Source organism: Eucalyptus grandis, chromosome 8, assembly GCF_016545825.1.
Source record: "Eucalyptus grandis isolate ANBG69807.140 chromosome 8, ASM1654582v1, whole genome shotgun sequence".
Taxonomy (NCBI): Eukaryota; Viridiplantae; Streptophyta; class Magnoliopsida; order Myrtales; family Myrtaceae; genus Eucalyptus; species Eucalyptus grandis.
Genome location: NC_052619.1, coordinates 69,164,636 through 69,182,177, shown reverse-complemented (window position 1 = coordinate 69,182,177; position 17,542 = coordinate 69,164,636). Strand labels below are relative to the sequence as shown.

General features: G+C 38.0%; 1 protein-coding gene across 1 annotated transcript; it reads left to right on the top strand.

Annotated features, from left to right (window-relative positions):
• Nucleotides 1-1,945: 1,945 nt before the first annotated feature.
• On the top strand, nucleotides 1,946-14,749 carry LOC104415814 (DNA damage-binding protein 1). The gene is made up of 19 exons (XM_010027189.3): nucleotides 1,946-2,221; nucleotides 3,435-3,483; nucleotides 4,027-4,086; nucleotides 4,194-4,285; nucleotides 5,741-5,792; nucleotides 5,904-5,966; nucleotides 6,076-6,125; nucleotides 6,799-6,874; nucleotides 7,933-8,142; nucleotides 8,252-8,358; nucleotides 8,499-8,622; nucleotides 9,098-9,298; nucleotides 9,400-9,615; nucleotides 10,310-10,420; nucleotides 11,426-11,701; nucleotides 12,066-12,340; nucleotides 12,707-13,058; nucleotides 13,139-13,423; nucleotides 13,951-14,749. The coding sequence occupies exons 1-19, from the start codon at nucleotides 2,118-2,120 to the stop codon at nucleotides 14,530-14,532; spliced, it is 3,285 nt and encodes a 1,094-aa protein (XP_010025491.2). The 5' UTR covers nucleotides 1,946-2,117; the 3' UTR covers nucleotides 14,533-14,749.
• The last annotated feature ends 2,793 nt before the right edge of the window (nucleotides 14,750-17,542 follow it).

The following is a 17,542-nucleotide window of genomic DNA, read 5'->3' as shown; positions in this document are numbered from 1 at the left end:
AAGCTTGTCTCTCCGCGTTCGCGTTCCCCAGGCTGCTCACTCCTCTTCTGTGTATTTCCACCGCATCTTGGCGTGCGGTCAGTAACAGCTCGATGTTTTTGTGGCGTCTCTCTGTCTTTCGAGATGTTGAAAGAGAAAAACAAGGTTTTATTGTATTTTTTTCTTTTTATTCCTCAGTTCAAAGTTTGGTCCTGTTTCTTAGCATGGCTTGATCTCTATATCAGAGGTGCAAACTGGATTTAGGAGTAATCCTCAATTCATAGCATGGCTTGATCTCTATATCAGAAGGCCCTTGCTTTTAGAACAAAGAAGGTTGTTCAGTAGGTTGCTCCATCATGAACAGTGCAGTCGAGGTCTTGAGGTGGAGTAGATGGAAGAATCCATTGGGCTAGTGGGGACCAACATCATCAACCCAGCTTCCATCCGAAATTTAACTGAACGCCCATTAACCACAACCCATCTTTTACCCTCTAAAACATCACTCCAAACCTCACCAAGAGATTTCCAAAATAACAAATGAGTAGGACGAGTAGGAAGAGTAGACTATTGGTTCAAAACGTTTGCACTTGTCTTGAATAAAAGATACCCACATAGAAGTTGGTTTCATTCGATATTTTTAATATATAATATGTTATTCAGGAATTATAATTATTTCGATGATCTCACATTTTAAAGGTATTTGGGAATTTGAAATTTAAATTGTATTCGCGTGTCATATTTGAATTTTTCAATTGTGCCGAGTTAATCATTGAAAATGTTATGTTGGTGTTGAGCATGCTGTAAAACACACGTATATTAAATTCGTGCTGCTTCCGTCAATGGATTGGGTGCCTATCAAATATGACACGAGGGTCGTTCACAAAAATGTTATTGTGAATTAAAATCAAAAGAAGAAAAACCAGTTTAAGCATGTTAGATCCCTAGTAGAAAGATTTTCTTACCAAAAACTTTGTCATAGCAATTAAAGCGAGATCCTACTTTCAATTGTTTCACATGCATACCTTTGAAATCTCTATGCTTGCTCTACAAGAGTCGATTTTAGACAAGCCGTTGTAACCGCGTAGCTTCAATCGTTGACGAGTGCGGTTCCATTGCCCTGACACGGGACATCGGGGTTGATGATGCTCGGGAGCTAAGGTTGGGTAGCTTTGTTTCCATGGGAAACTTCATATCTCAACCATCACTGACTTAAAATCCACCCGTCTATTATTCGAGTTCGATCGCATAGGATCTAGATCTGTCTTGCCCAAAAGGCATATAGGTGGACGGAAAAATCGAAATCTACCAAATATTCATCAATTTCTCGAAACTCATTAATTATTTGGATTAACACCCTAAAAAACCCAAAATTGGTATATTTATGACAAATTTACTCTAAATTATTTTTTTGACCATAAAAAACCCCAAATTGGTATACTTGTGACAAATTTACCCCGACTGATCATAAAAAATCCTAAACTAGTGCATTTATGACAAATTTACCCCAAACTAATTTATTCGACCGTAAAAAACCCAAAATTGATAAATTTGTGACAAATATACCATTCGCTAAATTGGATTAATACCATAAAAAATCACAAAAATTATAAATTATGACAAACGGAATATAAAATCCCAAATTGATATACCAATCAACTGTCACGTGTCATTTAACTTAATAATTTTATCGTAAAATTTAACAAAAACTAATAGAGGTAAATTTGTCATAAATGTATCAGTTTAGGGTAAATTTATCAAAGGTATATCAGTTTGAGGTTTTTGATGGTAAAAAAAATAATTTGGGTAAATTTATCATAGATGTACCAGTTTGGACTTAATTATTTTCCAGAATTTAAGCATACAAAGCGGAAATACTTTTTCCATAAATTACTTTGCCCTTAGCCTTAGTGCCATTTACCAAATAGCCACAGCCGAGCCCTTCTTCCACTAGAGGCGCAACCGGGTGCACTCTGGCTGCGCAGTGGTGTGCAAAACTCCTCTCCCTCTCCTCTCCTCTCCTGCTTCCTCTTCTCCTTCGTCTCCTTGCATTAAGCAGTCTGCAGTTCCCTTCTGTTGCGACAGAGGGGAGGACGGGATCGCCCCCACAAGCGGGAAAGCCGGGGAGGGCCAAACCCAAGATGAGCGTGTGGAACTATGTGGTCACGGCGCACAAGCCCACCAACGTCACCCACTCCTGCGTCGGCAACTTCACCGGCCCTCAGGAGCTCAACCTCATAATTGCGTACGCCCCCTCCCTCTTCATCTTCCGAGCGTTCGTTCCCAATTCGTTTGGCCTTTTTGTTTTTTTTTTTTGGGTTTTTCTTTTGGGTGGCGACTCGTGGGTCGTTGGGATTCTAGGTTTTTGGGTTGAGAATGGAAGTGGGTTTTTCGTCGATTGGTTGACTGTATGTCCCATCTGGGTATGCGGGAAATCTATTTGTTTTCTTAGGTAAATGCGGTTCTTGGGGAGATGGGTTTTTGCAGATTTTGGACGGCGAAGGGTAGACCGCTCCAATTTCGATTTTTTAGATTTGGGGTTTGGTATGATGCTGGTTTTTTTAGGGATTGGAGTTTTGCTACCGTGTTTGTTCTTAGCTCGCTCAGACACGAGAAGTTTGTCCAGCTGTAGCTGCATATTTGATATCTGAAGTGAAGGGGTTCTTCTGCCAGTCATGATCCTTCACCGGAATCTTGTCTAGTAATTCTTAGTGAGGACGGCAAACGTAGGTTTGTAACAGCACATACTGCATTGGTTTAGAACTCTAGGTTATGTCATAATGCTAAAGAGTGTTTTTCAACGGAAGTGTCATATGATAGGGCGAAGTAAATTTTTGTCTTCCAGGATGAAAGCTATGCTTATACTACATAGGAGTTAAATACAAACGAAAGGGTTATTGTCTTCAAATTTTCTCAGATTGAATTTGATGCATGATCAGCATGTTTTACCCTCTAAGCCTAAGTGCGGAAGTAGATGGTAGCATATTCATTTGCCTAGTAGCTCACAGATAGCTAAAAAGGCATATAATTGGTTATCTGGGCTTGTCTTCTATAATCCACCTGGTTATGTTAAAATTTTATTTTCTATTCTTCGCCTTGTTTCTCCTTGCAAGAAGGTGCATTTGAATTTCCCCCCAATGTGCACATTTTCATGTAGAGTTCAGACTTATCAATTACCAATTGATGGATGTCATGCCATTGTGTTTGAATGGGCTTTTCCTCCCACTTACCATATCGAAGGCTTTTTTCCCCTTGTGTCAGTATCGTTGTTAAGTGAAGACGCATTGATATTTTCGTGCTGTAGAATGTGAGTAATTTGTGTGACGATTTGCTATTTAGTTAGTTTGTGGTGAAGATAATTTAGCAGGTGATTGTTGATTACGCTATTGCAGTCGATATCATTCTTGGATCAAAGTGCAATCTGTTAAAGTGATTTCACTTTTGTTTTTCTATTTCAGCAAATGCACTCGAATTGAAATACATTTGCTTACTCCTCAGGGTTTACAGGTATGATATTTCCTTTTTATGTTTATTTTTGCTGGACTGACCAGGATTTGTTTTGTTTTGTTGTGTTTGTAGTCATTTCTTTAGTTGGTTATATAAAACTGTGCTTTCCCCTTAATTTTCTAGCTATAGCCTTTAATTAATTTAAGTGGTACGCATCTCATCATGACATGACTTGGACCCTTATTTGAAGTTGACAATGAACAACTTCCTTTGGCATTGGAAAAGATGCTCAATAGTTTGGTTAATCTCTCATTAATATGTGGTCTCAAGTGACTCAGGTGTGATGTCACCATTAACATGCCTCGAGATTAAACTTTTGCTTTTTTTTCCCCTCCTTCAAAAGACTATGATTTCTTCATTTCTTTCCATATATCAAATATGGATACTTTGAACCTTGATTTGCTGTAACTGGTTTTTATATATGTCCTTTTCTTTGCCTCAGATTTGTTAGTACACTGAAATAATTTCTCCTTGCTGTTTGGTTTGACTTTTCTTGGAACTAAATTCTTTTTTCGGTTCCTTTTCTTTTCTTGACTTTCACAGGCTATGCTGGACGTGCCAATTTATGGGAGAATTGCGACGCTTGAGCTTTTTAGGCCTCATGTGAGCCATCAACGTGATCATGTTTTTGTGGTCTCTTTTCTAAGTGATCACAATAATGTTTTAGTTCTTGTTTTTTAGTCCAAGTCTTTGTCCTTTTCTTGTAACAGGGTGAGGCGCAGGACTTTTTATTTATTGCAACAGAAAGATACAAGTTCTGTGTTCTTCAATGGGATGCTGAGACATCTGAGCTTGTTACAAGGTTGGTATGGTCATTTGCACCATTTGCATAATCATTGTTGTTTGAGTTGTAGTTTTGTTGTGTGGGCTTGTGCATTAATATACACTACAGAAGCTCTAAGAAACCAGGGCTGCAGTAATGAGAAAGAAGCCCTAGCCTTTCTAGCACAATGGGATAGCTGTTTGTTGTTTTATCTCTTTTTATAAGGATGTCATCTTTGGTTATTTTGGATCAGCATGTCATCTCATGCGGACTAATTAATTTATATGAAACTGCTTTCAACCTGTAAAGCTTAAGTTGGTGGATGGAAGTTGATTGTAGCATTTTGCTGCAAAATTGGCCGGATCTGGTTGAAGTGCACTAATTGCAAAAGTTTGAAAGTTTAGTGCATCGGGCAATAAATTCAAAGTTCAGCGAACTGATTGAATAATTGCTGAAATCAGTAGTCACCAATGGAATTCACCCCAATAAAATTTACAGAAATGTGGAAGGAAAAGGAACAAGAGAAACAATAATCGGGTAAAGAGTTCAATCTGGAGCAGCTTTATCAATGGTACTTCAATGGTTGGCAATTCTTGTCCCTCAAAGATTTGTTTGCGCTACAATGCAAGCTCGCTTGATAGTCGGTGTATACCAAATCAACCGTTCATGCCATCAGTCTTAGTGTAACATGACAAAATAACAATATCTATAAGTGATTTAGTTGTGGTAGGCTATTAATGGGGAATCAGGATTGTAATAAAGAAAGGGCTGTTTGGTCTGTCATGTGGGTAACTTTAGCCTGTGTAGCTCTATTATAATTATAATATCAGTAAATAGATCTATATGGAATATGGCATGTGGTGAGCAATAGGGAAATATGCATGTGTCGTGTAAGGGTGTTCGGTATGGAATATGGCACCGAAGGAGCAATGGAGACATGTGTGTATTTTGTCGGGGTGTTCGATTGTAGAGTGGATCCATTCTCAGTTGGGTGGGTTGATTCTAGGTCCTGGCCTTGAACTGGGAACCGACTTTGTGATTCTCGGTTCCAAAATAGGGAATATACACACTTTTTTTTTTTTTTTAATAGAGGCTTCAAAACCTGTTTAGAACTGGTTTAATCTGGGAAGTGGATTGGTTGAACTGGTTCCTGGATAAAATGGCATCCTGGCTTTGGAATTGAGAGCTAAAATGGCCATGGGCTGGTTCTAGGTTTGAGGATTTGGTTGATTCAGTCAATTCGGTCTGGTTCTCGGGTTGCAATGGACCGGAGCTCACCCTTAGTATTGTGCTTAGGAGTGGTTACTTGTTTTTAAATTAATGTTGCTTGGCTTGATTAGTGAATAATCTCTGATAAATGCTTCAGAGCAATATCATATTGAGTTGGATCTTCTTTTGTCGGTACATATACATATCTTGATTGTACTTTTTTTTTCCTGAAATATATTGGGAAAAAAAAGTTATTTACTTGCACAATGATTTTGCTCTTGTTAGGGCAATGGGTGATGTATCTGATCGGATAGGTCGTCCTACAGATAATGGTCAGGTATTTATCTTGACCTTTTGTTAACTCATAAGGTGTACCTTTTTTTGCTGAGTTCCAAGAATTATTTCTTTGTGATTGATTCTACTTATCGGGTGCTTGGTTCTTCTGCAGATTGGAATAATTGATCCTGATTGTAGATTAATTGGTCTCCACTTATATGATGGGTTGTTTAAGGTTAGGATGCAGTTAACCTCGACATATGCCTTTATTGCTTGGTGAAGTCTCTAGCTTCGGGGAAAATGGATCGGTTAAACCTTCAATTAATATGTGCAACTTTGGGCAGGTTATACCTTTTGATAATAAAGGGCAGCTTAAAGAAGCATTCAACATCCGGTACCTTTCCTTCTTTTGTGCTACTCCATCATAGTTGCCTTTTCGTGATGGACTGAGGTTAACTTGTCTCATTTTTCCATGGATAAATTCTTGTTGTATACTTGGTCATGTTGTGAAGTACATAGAATTCTTAAGCCTTACTGTAGCTAACATCCTTATCAAGCAATACAGTGCAATACTGCTTCTCATTTTACTTTCTGAAAGATCTTGCTACATGGATTTCATTGGGGACATCTCATTGAGTAATTTGAAATTGTGTAAGGCATAGTTGACCCCATGATACAAAGTGACAATAGACCTTGTTGTTCTCATTCTTGTTACTTCCTAGGGCACTGGACAAGGTTGCAATTTTTCAATTGTTATTTATCATGACTGTATTGATATTTTTTTTGACACACACTCTGTTTGTGTTGCTAATTTAGAGCTTGCACACCTCTCAGTGTGTCTTCTAGGCTTATCTACAAATCTGTAGTGATGTCAAAAATTATTAAAAACGGCCTACAAACTCAAGCCAAATATTAAGTTGCAGCTTTGGATTTCTCTACTAAGCAAATGCACTAATTAGTGTTTCTTGTCTTTAAATGTGTATTGTACTTTATTCAATTATTTAGGTCAACACATGTTTTTAAGATGCTTGTGGCTTGTTAGAATTGAGGAATTTTGATGATTTCAGGCTTGAAGAACTTCAAGTTCTGGATATAAAGTTTCTCTATGGTTGCTCAAAACCAACAATAGTTGTTCTATACCAGGTACATAAGCATATTGTTGCTCTTATGCTTTAATTTTTTGTTGTACTATGTGTAAGTGGTTGTTGGCATGTTAAAAACTTTGGGATTTCTGCATCTATGGGTTAGATATCTTAATTCTGTGCCTTTTTAGCTTTGAAAAGTCTATAGCGAGCTTGGCAGTTTAATGACATATTCTACTGTTGACCTGAGGTAGCATTCTTGCTTTTCACCCTATGTCTCAAGCTCAGATTGTAACCTAGATGCTTTTCCGAATCTCAGATATAGGAAGAGAAAAAAGTTACATTAATAAAGACGTGGTAAGTTCTGATGAATCAGTACAAATGTGGATCTCTTATCCATTTAGATAATCAATTTAGACTCAAAATTATCCACTTGAAGGGCGAAATTGATGAAGTGATCTTTGTTATCCGACATTTGTACCTTAATTGACCAACAGTTTTTTCAATGGAGATGCTATTAAATAAAGTCTGATTTGATGTTGTATCTGGCATGGAGTTGTAGTTGTACTTAGAAGCTGTCTAACCAGGTGTGCCTTGTTGCATTTGGTGGGAGGAAGGATTGGTACAGAATGTTATTCTATTCTGTGGAGATTGGGGTATTTCTACTTAGTTCTTGTGCACACACACATGTGTGCACGTGTAGAGAGAGATCCATTCAAGTAACATAAAGTTTAGTTTTTCTTGAAGTGGGTGTTGGATGAATAGAATTGGTACAGAGATGATTAGAATTGGTATAGAATGTTATCCTATTCTTGTATTTCCACTTAGTTCTTGTGTGTCTTTTTGGATGTATAGTCCCTCCGGGATCTCTTGAATAAATGAAATCACTTAGCCAAAGAAAAGAAGGTACCATGAGGAGGTGAAGATTGAGTAAGTTAATAACTTGATGTTACATTTGTAAATATCTTTGATCCAAATGATCGGATTGGAATGGTTTTCTTTTTCCCCTTCCTCCAGGGATGTCTAAAGTCAATGCACAAGGTTTTTTGTGTGAAGTAGGATTCTTCTGCTATATGCAGCGCCGCGGTGATCATGAACATATTTTTTTGATTCTCACAGGATAACAAAGATGCTCGACATGTCAAGACATACGAGGTTGCTCTGAAAGACAAGGATTTCGTTGAGGGTCCCTGGTCTCAAAACAATGTAGATAATGGTGCAGATCTGTTGATTCCAGTGCCTCCCCCTCTCTGCGGTGTACTTATAATTGGGGAAGAAACAATTGTATATTGCAGTGCAAATGCATTTAAAGCAATACCAATTAGACCTGTAAGTTAATTAAATCTTCTGCTGTGTGATGTTGTCATGTTATCCTATTCCTAATTGTAAGTAATAGTAAAGTCATGTTCTTTCCTGGTGCTTCTGATGCTTGTTATAGTCCATCACAAAAGCATATGGAAGAGTCGATGCTGATGGTTCTAGGTATCTACTTGGTGATCATGCCGGGCTTCTCCACTTGCTTGTTATAACTCATGAGAAAGAAAAGTAAGTTACTAACGTTATTATCTTAAATTCCATCATGTGTACATGGCTATAGTTTGCTGGAGAACTTAATGTCAACAGATTAGCTTCATACTTTGCTTTTCTGGTAGGAGCTGATTTTTTTTTTCTCTGCTGGCTGATAGAGTTACAGGTCACAGAGTTACAGGTCTCAAGATCGAGCTTTTAGGAGAAACTTCAATTGCATCCACGATATCATACCTTGACAATGCCTTTGTTTTTATTGGCTCAAGTTATGGTGATTCACAGGTGATGGTGACTATCTTGTGTGCTCACATGCTTGCTCCTCCATTATCTGCACTCTATTGATATGCTTTGCTCTCTAGTTTCGAAGAAATATCTTATCAATCTACACTTTGACAAGAAAGCACTCTTTTTCATTCACGGATGAAATCTTCCTGAGATGATGGGGTAGGCCCTGTGTTATGGTTAATTTTGATGGGCAAGGTCATGGAGGGTCTGCTATCATATCTTAAGAGTTTTTTTTTTTGGGTGAAAGTAAGTGATATATTAGAAAAAGGTAGAGGCCTAATCAATTGAGATGGAGAAGGTAGAGGGTCTGGTATCACATCTTAAGAGTTAATTATTGTAAAAGTAACAAAGTGAGATGGAGAAGAGGCCTAATCAATTGAAAATACTTCTAAGGAGTGGATTTTCTTTACTATATTACGTTTCTCTCTTGCTTTTTACCCCAGGATGTTTACACTTTATAGTGTTGTCGCAGCTTATCAAGCTGAATCTACAACCTGATTCAAAGGGTTCATATGTGGAAGTTCTGGAGCGCTATGTTAACTTGGGACCCATTGTTGATTTCTCTGTGGTTGACCTTGAGAGGCAGGGTCAAGGTCAGGTTGTTACATGTTCTGGAGCTTACAAGGATGGTTCTCTCCGTATAGTCCGGAATGGCATAGGAATCAATGAACAGGTAGGTTTTTTGTTCCTTCTATGCGTTAACCTTCTGAAATCACAGGTTAGTTTATGCTTCTTCACATTGGTGTGTTTATTTATATGTGCACAACATTGTAGGCATCTGTAGAACTTCAAGGCATTAAAGGGATGTGGTCATTGAGATCTTCTATAGATGATACTTATGACACTTTCCTGGTTGTAAGCTTTATTAGCGAGACAAGAATTTTGGCCATGAATCTTGAAGACGAGTTGGAAGAAACTGAGATAGAGGGTTTCTGTTCTCAAGTTCAAACTCTCTTCTGCCATGATGCTGTGCACAATCAACTTGTCCAAGTGAGTGCTCTCCTCGCTGGTTCTTTTAATTGTAAGTTTGTATGCTTGAGTGTCTTTTATTTGTTGAGATTGACATGATTTGATGAGAGCTATTTTCATTTAGCTGCGACACCATGGATGATACACTGCATGTCAGAGAACTGAAAAACTAATGGCATGTACGACTAATATCAGCATCATATAACTTCAGTAGTGGATCTCTATCTTCTGTCTCTGTTGTTAATGCGTGACCTTTTGAGTGCTTTGTACGCCATATGCTAATATCGTAATGTGGCTCTATTTTGGTTAGAGAGATATGGCTAGTTTAGTTCAAATTTTGTGGCTATCATGGAGAAAATATGTGTTTGTCTGTGTAACAACGATAATCATGTAGAGGAATGCACTTTTCCTCCTTTTGTCCTTCATACTTGTTGTTGCACTTTCGCAACTAGTTGCACTTCGACGTCTGCGACCCAACAAAAAGGAAGTCTTCTAGTGACTCTCTGGGAAGGCTTGGAAGATGAGTTTACAAACAAGTCAATGGACTTGACCTGTAAGATTGGCATCAAAATAATTTCAGTCCAGTAAGCTTTACTTGCTTTTAAAATTCAAGAAAGCTATTATATAATGACACCTATAACTTCTGTCGCCCCTTTACTTTCATTTCTTCTTTGCATACGTTGTCAATGTTGGTGGCTGATAATCCCTATTGCAGGTGACTTCAAGCTCCGTGAGACTTGTAAGCTCTATGACGAGAGAGCTGAGGAATGAATGGCATTCTCCACAAGGATATTCTATCAATGTTGCTACTGCTAATGCCACTCAGGTTTGTCCTTTCAAAGATGTTGCTAGGTCATATAATTTTGGGCTCAGCCATGTCTCATGTGGTATCGATGTGCATTGGTTGATGTTAAAGGCAATATCACTTGGATTTCTTTCTTAATAAGCTTATTGAAAATGGTCACTTGCTTCAGAAAGAATGTGACTCATTTAAGTATACGGTTTATGCTTTTGGGTGTTATGTCTCGCTGGGACACATGTTAATATGAATGATATCACTGCTCCTTTATGAGCAGAAAATTGGGAAGGGAAACGATGCATGAAGTTAGATGCATGGTGTTATCTTTGTCTATGATATCCGTTGTATGTGATAGAGCTTCATAGTCTGACATTTTGTATGAACTTTTTTTTTCCTTTTATTTAAGTTAGCTACAAAAAGTTTGTGAACCTGATATATTGTTGGCTTATTTGAAGGTAAAAATATATGCCAGTTCCATGGTTGAGAAATCTCTTTCTATTATTTTTCTCTTTGTTCATGTGTTCATGTCAAGTTTTTTCTTCTTGTGATCTACTAATGAGCATGGACATGGGAATATCTTATAATCGTCCATGTTTTTCCTTAACAGCTGGTTGACCTGATGTCCATGCACACAGAAATTATTGCAAGTGGCATGGACCAAGAAGTGTATTGACTTTATTTGACTATCGTTTGGCTAACTCTCTGATATAGAACAGTTCCAGGCGGTATATAGATTTAAATCAGTTATTCACTGATAGTCTTTCTTTTATTTGATGCAAATTGTACCATGCTCTACATACCATCTAGCTTGATGACTGTCTTGAAACTTGATGATTCTGCTCCTCTTTTTGTTTTGCTTTATGACTTATTTGGTTTTGCATGAGTTGGTCTCTTAATTGCCAGCCTCATTATGCCATTTTCTTTTCCCTTGGTGATCTATGAAAAGATCTTAACTGCCTCTTGGTAATATCTGTGCACATCCATGCTTGCATGAAGGTACCTTTGAATTTATTTGACCTTCTGTAACGACAGGTTCTACTGGCAACTGGAGGTGGTAATCTTGTTTATCTAGAAATTGGCGATGGGATTCTGAAAGAAATCAAACATGTACAGCTGGAATATGAGATCTCATGCCTTGACATTAATCCCATTGGGGAGAATCTCCATTACAGTCAGCTGGCAGCAGTTGGAATGTGGACGGACATAAGTATAAGGATATTTTCATTGCCGGACTTGAATCTCATTACCAAGGAGAATTTGGGAGGAGAAATAATACCTCGTTCTGTTCTGCTTTGTGCCTTTGAAGGGGTATGATGCATTCCTTTTGTTTTTTGCCTCACATCTTAAGCTTCTGCATTGTTTATTATGTACAATTTGCTCCATGTTGCATATCTAAATCCAGGTGTCTGGATGAGATTATGTGGATACGAGGGAACGCATGTTTATCCATGTTGCATATCTAAATCCAGGTGTCTGGATGAGATTATGTGGATACGAGGGAACGCATGTTTATTTGACTGGTAACAGTTTCTTTTTCTAGGAAAAGTCAAGTAGCACATGTGGGCTGGGAACTCAAAACTGTTTATTTGTATTTTCAGGATCATATATAGTGGTTAAGCACTGATTTATTTTCTTTTTGCTTATCATTCTTATCTCATCTTTCCCTTAACAGATATCTTACCTCTTATGTGCTCTTGGAGATGGTCATCTCCTGAACTTTCAATTGAACATGCATTCTGGTGAGTTAACAGATAGGAAGAAGGTGTCTCTAGGGACTCAGCCCATTACTCTCCGTACGTTTTCATCAAAAAATACTACACATGTATTTGCTGCATCAGATAGGCCAACTGTCATTTACAGCAGTAACAAAAAGTTACTCTACAGTAATGTAAATCTCAAAGAAGTGAGCCACATGTGCCAATTCAACTCTGCTGCTTTTCCAGACAGGTAATATGAGCAATGGTGATCCATTGTGGAATTTTTTTGTAGTACGATTAGCATATGCTGGATATCCTCTTTTAGGATTAAAACTTTTTGATGGTCATTTGGTGCTACTTCTTGACACAAAAAATTCTTTTTTTGCTGTTATAGTGAAGACTGAAGAGAATGGATGAAGAAATTTAGATGATAATTGGTTGTTTGTGCTGTGAAATAAATACTTGTTTCTTGAAGTATGCTATTTTTTAAGTCGTTGTTCCAATGCTCTCCACTTAAGTCTCAACTCCTGAGTATAATTATGGGATGAAACCCCTCCCTTGTTCCATATGTCGATTATATGATCTATTCTTAGCGACTTATTTTTTCCATTGACAGTCTTGCAATTGCGAAAGAAGGTGAGCTTACCATCGGTACCATCGATGATATCCAGAAGCTTCACATTCGCTCTATCCCCCTTGGGGAGCATGCGCGACGCATTTGCCATCAGGAGCAGTCTAGGACGTTTGCAATTTGTAGCATGAAGTACAACCAGTCAAGTGCTGAAGAATCTGAAGTGCATTTTGTTAGGCTTTTAGATGACCAGACTTTCGAGTTCATGTCCACTTACCCGCTCGATCCATTTGAGCATGGTTGCTCCATACTTAGTTGTTCCTTCTCTGATGACAGTAGTGTTTATTACTGCGTTGGGACTGCATATGTGTTGCCGGAAGAAAATGAACCAACGAAGGTTAGATGCATCATGCATGAAGCCAATCTGAAATTCTTACTGCAGATTAGTAAATTCTAAATAAGTTAGTTTAATTGCAGGGTCGGATATTAGTTTTCATTGTGGAGGATGGGAAATTACAGTTGATTGCTGAAAAAGAGACCAAGGGGGCTGTTTACTCTTTGAATGCCTTTAATGGAAAGCTATTAGCTGCAATCAATCAAAAAATTCAATTGTACAAGTGGATGCTGCGAGATGATGGCTCTCGTGAATTGCAATCTGAATGTGGACATCACGGTCACATACTTGCCCTCTATGTACAAACTCGCGGAGACTTTATTGTTGTTGGTGATCTGATGAAGTCAATATCCCTGCTGATATACAAGGTAAGTTATTTTTTAACTGCAGAGTATTTGTACATTTCTGGGGTCTCTCCTTCACGATCTTCAATCTCTGCACCGACATTTGCAAAGAAATCTCCTCCTATCTGTATCCTTTCACCTTCTAGAACAGTCATGCGATTATAGTTAGTTGTCCCTTCAGATGTGGGCACGAGCATAAGTCTGAATCTCTAAGGATCCTATAACAAACATTTTATCATGTTTTCTCAATCTGGAAATGCCATCTTTGAATCTGTGCAAGTCAAATTGAGATTGCCATGTTCATAGCCCGTTTCATGTGTATGTCAAAAGCATAATATATTTTTCCAAGGTTTATGAGGGGGATCATGGGAAATTTGACAAAGTAGTACTGGAGGGTTTGGTCTATTTGGGGAAGGTACATGTCCTTGGTTTCTCAGTGCAACCTGAACTTAAGTTTCAAACCCTTGTTCTGAATGGAAGAAACTTTTGGTCTTGACCATAGTTTTAACTGCTGTCTTTTCAACTTACCATTCTTTCATTTTGTGATCCAGCATGAGGAAGGTGCCATTGAGGAGCGGGCACGTGATTACAATGCAAATTGGATGTCTGCCGTGGAGATTCTCGATGATGACACTTATCTTGGTGCGGAAAATAACTTCAACCTCTTCACAGTGAGGAAGAACAGTGAAGGCGCCACCGATGAGGAGAGGGGCCGTCTCGAGGTGGTTGGTGAGTATCACCTTGGAGAATTTGTCAACCGGTTCCGCCATGGTTCCCTTGTGATGCGGTTGCCGGATTCCGATGTGGGTCAGATTCCGACCATCATATTTGGCACCGTTAATGGCGTGATTGGAGTAATTGCCTCGCTTCCTCATGAGCAGTATGTATTTCTAGAGAAGCTTCAGTCAAACTTGAGAAAGGTTATTAAAGGCGTTGGAGGACTGAGCCATGAGCAATGGAGGTCGTTTTACAATGAGAAGAAGACCGTGGATGCTCGGAATTTCTTGGACGGAGATCTCATTGAGTCGTTCCTAGACCTTAGCCGCGGGCGGATGGATGAGATATCTAAAGCAATGGTTGTTTCGGTGGAGGAACTCTGCAAGAGAGTGGAAGAGTTGACCAGGCTGCATTGATTGTAAGACCACAAAGGATGTAATATTTCTCTTTTACTTCCTGTTGTTACTTTGGTTTTTTCATTTTTTACCTTGTGTCAAAGGTTTTAAATTTGTATGGGATATCTCGCTTTTGGGTCTGGAACTTTTATGGAGCATAGGCATGATGGTATAGCACGTTGTTGGCTCTGTTTTGCGAGTTTCATCATATAATCTGCTAATGTGGATCTCAAACAAAGTGTTTTCTTTGTGATTTTTATTGCTTATAGTACTTAGAGATAACATCACATATAAATAGGACTTAGGATACTTAGGATAGATAGAAAATGGCAAGAAAATTGAAGCAAAAATAGGAATAGATTTCCTAAATCCTAATTCGAGTGATCTACTTTCTAATTCTAAGGATTCCGAAATTAAAGGAAATAAAATAAATGAAAAAATGATAGTTTTCTATCTCGAGATTCTCTCTTGATTTTTCAGCATTTCGTCAAGTTGGTGTGTAAATATCTATACCAATTTGTTGACGAGAGACTCGAAGTTAGGTTTGCACAGTATCTTTGTAAGAATGTCAGCTATTAGTTGCGTTGTTGGCTCAAATGACATAAATAGCTCATGCATCAATCTTCACCTTGATAAAGTGTTAGTTGATTTCAAGATGCTTAGTTCTGTCATGGTGCACTAGGTTATATGTAATGTTGATTGCAGCATTGCTGTCGCATTTCAGCTTCATGGGTATTTTCACTGATACTCGAAGTACTTCTGGTACTCATGTTAGCCATAACATCTCACAGATCCCGTGGTCCCTTGCTTTAGTATTCCGCTTCTGCACTGCTTTGTGCCACCATATTCTGCTACATTCTGCTTCATACTTCGCAAAGTAACCAAGTTCACCCATACATATGTACTATGTACAATATCCTGAAGTCGACCTTCTGATCTTGTCCAGTCAGCATCCATGTATGCTTTAATCTCCTATTGATTAGACTTTTTGAATAGCAGACGTTTTCTAGGTGTGCTTTTTAGTTATCTAAAGACCCTATAGATAGCCTCATGGAAAATGCAAAAGTTGGCTTACCATACTCACAGTGAAGATAATATCTAGCTGAATTGACAACAGATAGATCAATTTCCCTACTAGCTTTTGCTATCTCGATGTATCAACCAGAATGCCATCTTTGTCATCTCCAAGTTTCTGATTGGGCTCATTGGAGTTTCTGCTGGTCTGCAACCACTCATTCCAATCTTCTTTAGAAGATAAAGGACATATTTCCTTTGTGAGATTACAATTCCTTATTTTGATTGATCTACCTCCATTCCAAGGAAATATCTTAAGAGTTACCGAATCCTTGATCTCAAACACAAAAGCAAGACATCAACCTGTAAATTCCAAGGATATCGTTCCTCTTGAGCATAATGTTCAAATACACTATCGAAATTGTAATCTTCCCATCACAAGAATACTTTACAAACATGGTATGATCAGTTTGTCCTTGAACGTACCTTTGTTTCTTCACAAACTGAGTTAACTTCTGAAACTAGGCCCTTGATGACTATTTCAGTCTATATAGTGACTTCTTCAATCTACCTACCATTGGTTCAAAGCTATATCAAAGCTCAAGGAAATCCATCCTCTTCCAAATCTCCATTCAGAAATATATTCTTCACGTCTAGTTGCTGTAGATGCCAGTCAAGGTTGGCTACAAGTGATAGGAGCACTCGTACAGCGCTTAGTTTTGCAACTGGAGCAAAAGTCCCAAACTAATCGATCCCATATGTTTGGGTGAATCTTTTAGCGATCACCCCAGCTTTCTACCTTTTCAAGGGATTCATCATATTCTATGCTTAGTTGTGAATATGCGCTTGCATCCAACCATGGTTTGGATTCACATATCCCAAGTTCCCTTATTTTTCTAGAGCTTTCATCTCCTTAAGATCGCTTCCTTCCACTTAGGAACTTGTAAAACATCTTGCGCAATTGTTGGAATCTCCACACAATACGAGGTTGAGGTAAAAGGCACAAAAATTGGGTGATAGGCTTTTATAAGACATAATGAGACATAACTAGGTACAAAACCTAACTCTTTTTCGAACAACGATTGGTATGTCAAGTTTAGTGGTAGACTAATTTTTTATTTTATTTTATTATTTTTTTATAATATTATAACTAAAATCAAGTTGTACAAATTGAGTCGGAACATTATCTAATAACTATATGGAATTCTGATCATACCCTTCGGGCTCATGGCACCTTCACGGAATAGAAGACTAATATTTTTGAGTTTTATTTTTTCTCGTATAAACTTGAGAATATGATGAAAGCTTTGTATTCTCGGTACTAGTTCCATACCTGTTATGCTTACAAGTAGGATGAGATGCCGATATAGGTGGACCCAAATTTTCATTATTGAAAAGACTTGGTTCAAAATCAAGTATAAGAGTTGTGGGAAAAGGATTTTTAGGAGGAGGATTTTCAGGTTCTATAAGACGAAAAGACTATGATGGTGTTGTGCGAATCTGCACTTTCTTTCGCCTTGAAGATAAGCTTCGCAGAAATGATAAAAATAAAGGTGACATAGATGGCTTTGTCCTACTTCCTTGCAGAGCGTGGGACTATTATTAAACAAGCTTCTTATGCCTAATTTTACCATTTTCACACTTTTCCCACTTCGGTGCAACAAAACTATTTGGGTTTTCTTCAAACACCTTCTAGGCATGAGGAAAGCCTTTTAATACAAACCCAATAATCACCATAGCTCAACAATTAACCATGGCAACTTACACGCATATAAAGTAAAATCTATATCAAATAAGTAAACAATCAACCAACCAAGCTTAAGAGTATTAAGTATATCATTCTAGCTTAGTCCTTAAGATTTTCACTTACCTTGAGTGAAATCTTTCACAAACAAAGCCTTTACTCATCTTGTAAGACACTAAATTTAAAGTAAGGTTGAGAGCCTTGTCTTGAAAGAGAGAGTGAAATAAAACTTGAACTTGAAGAAGTGAGGAAGATGAAGGTGTAGGTTCAAGG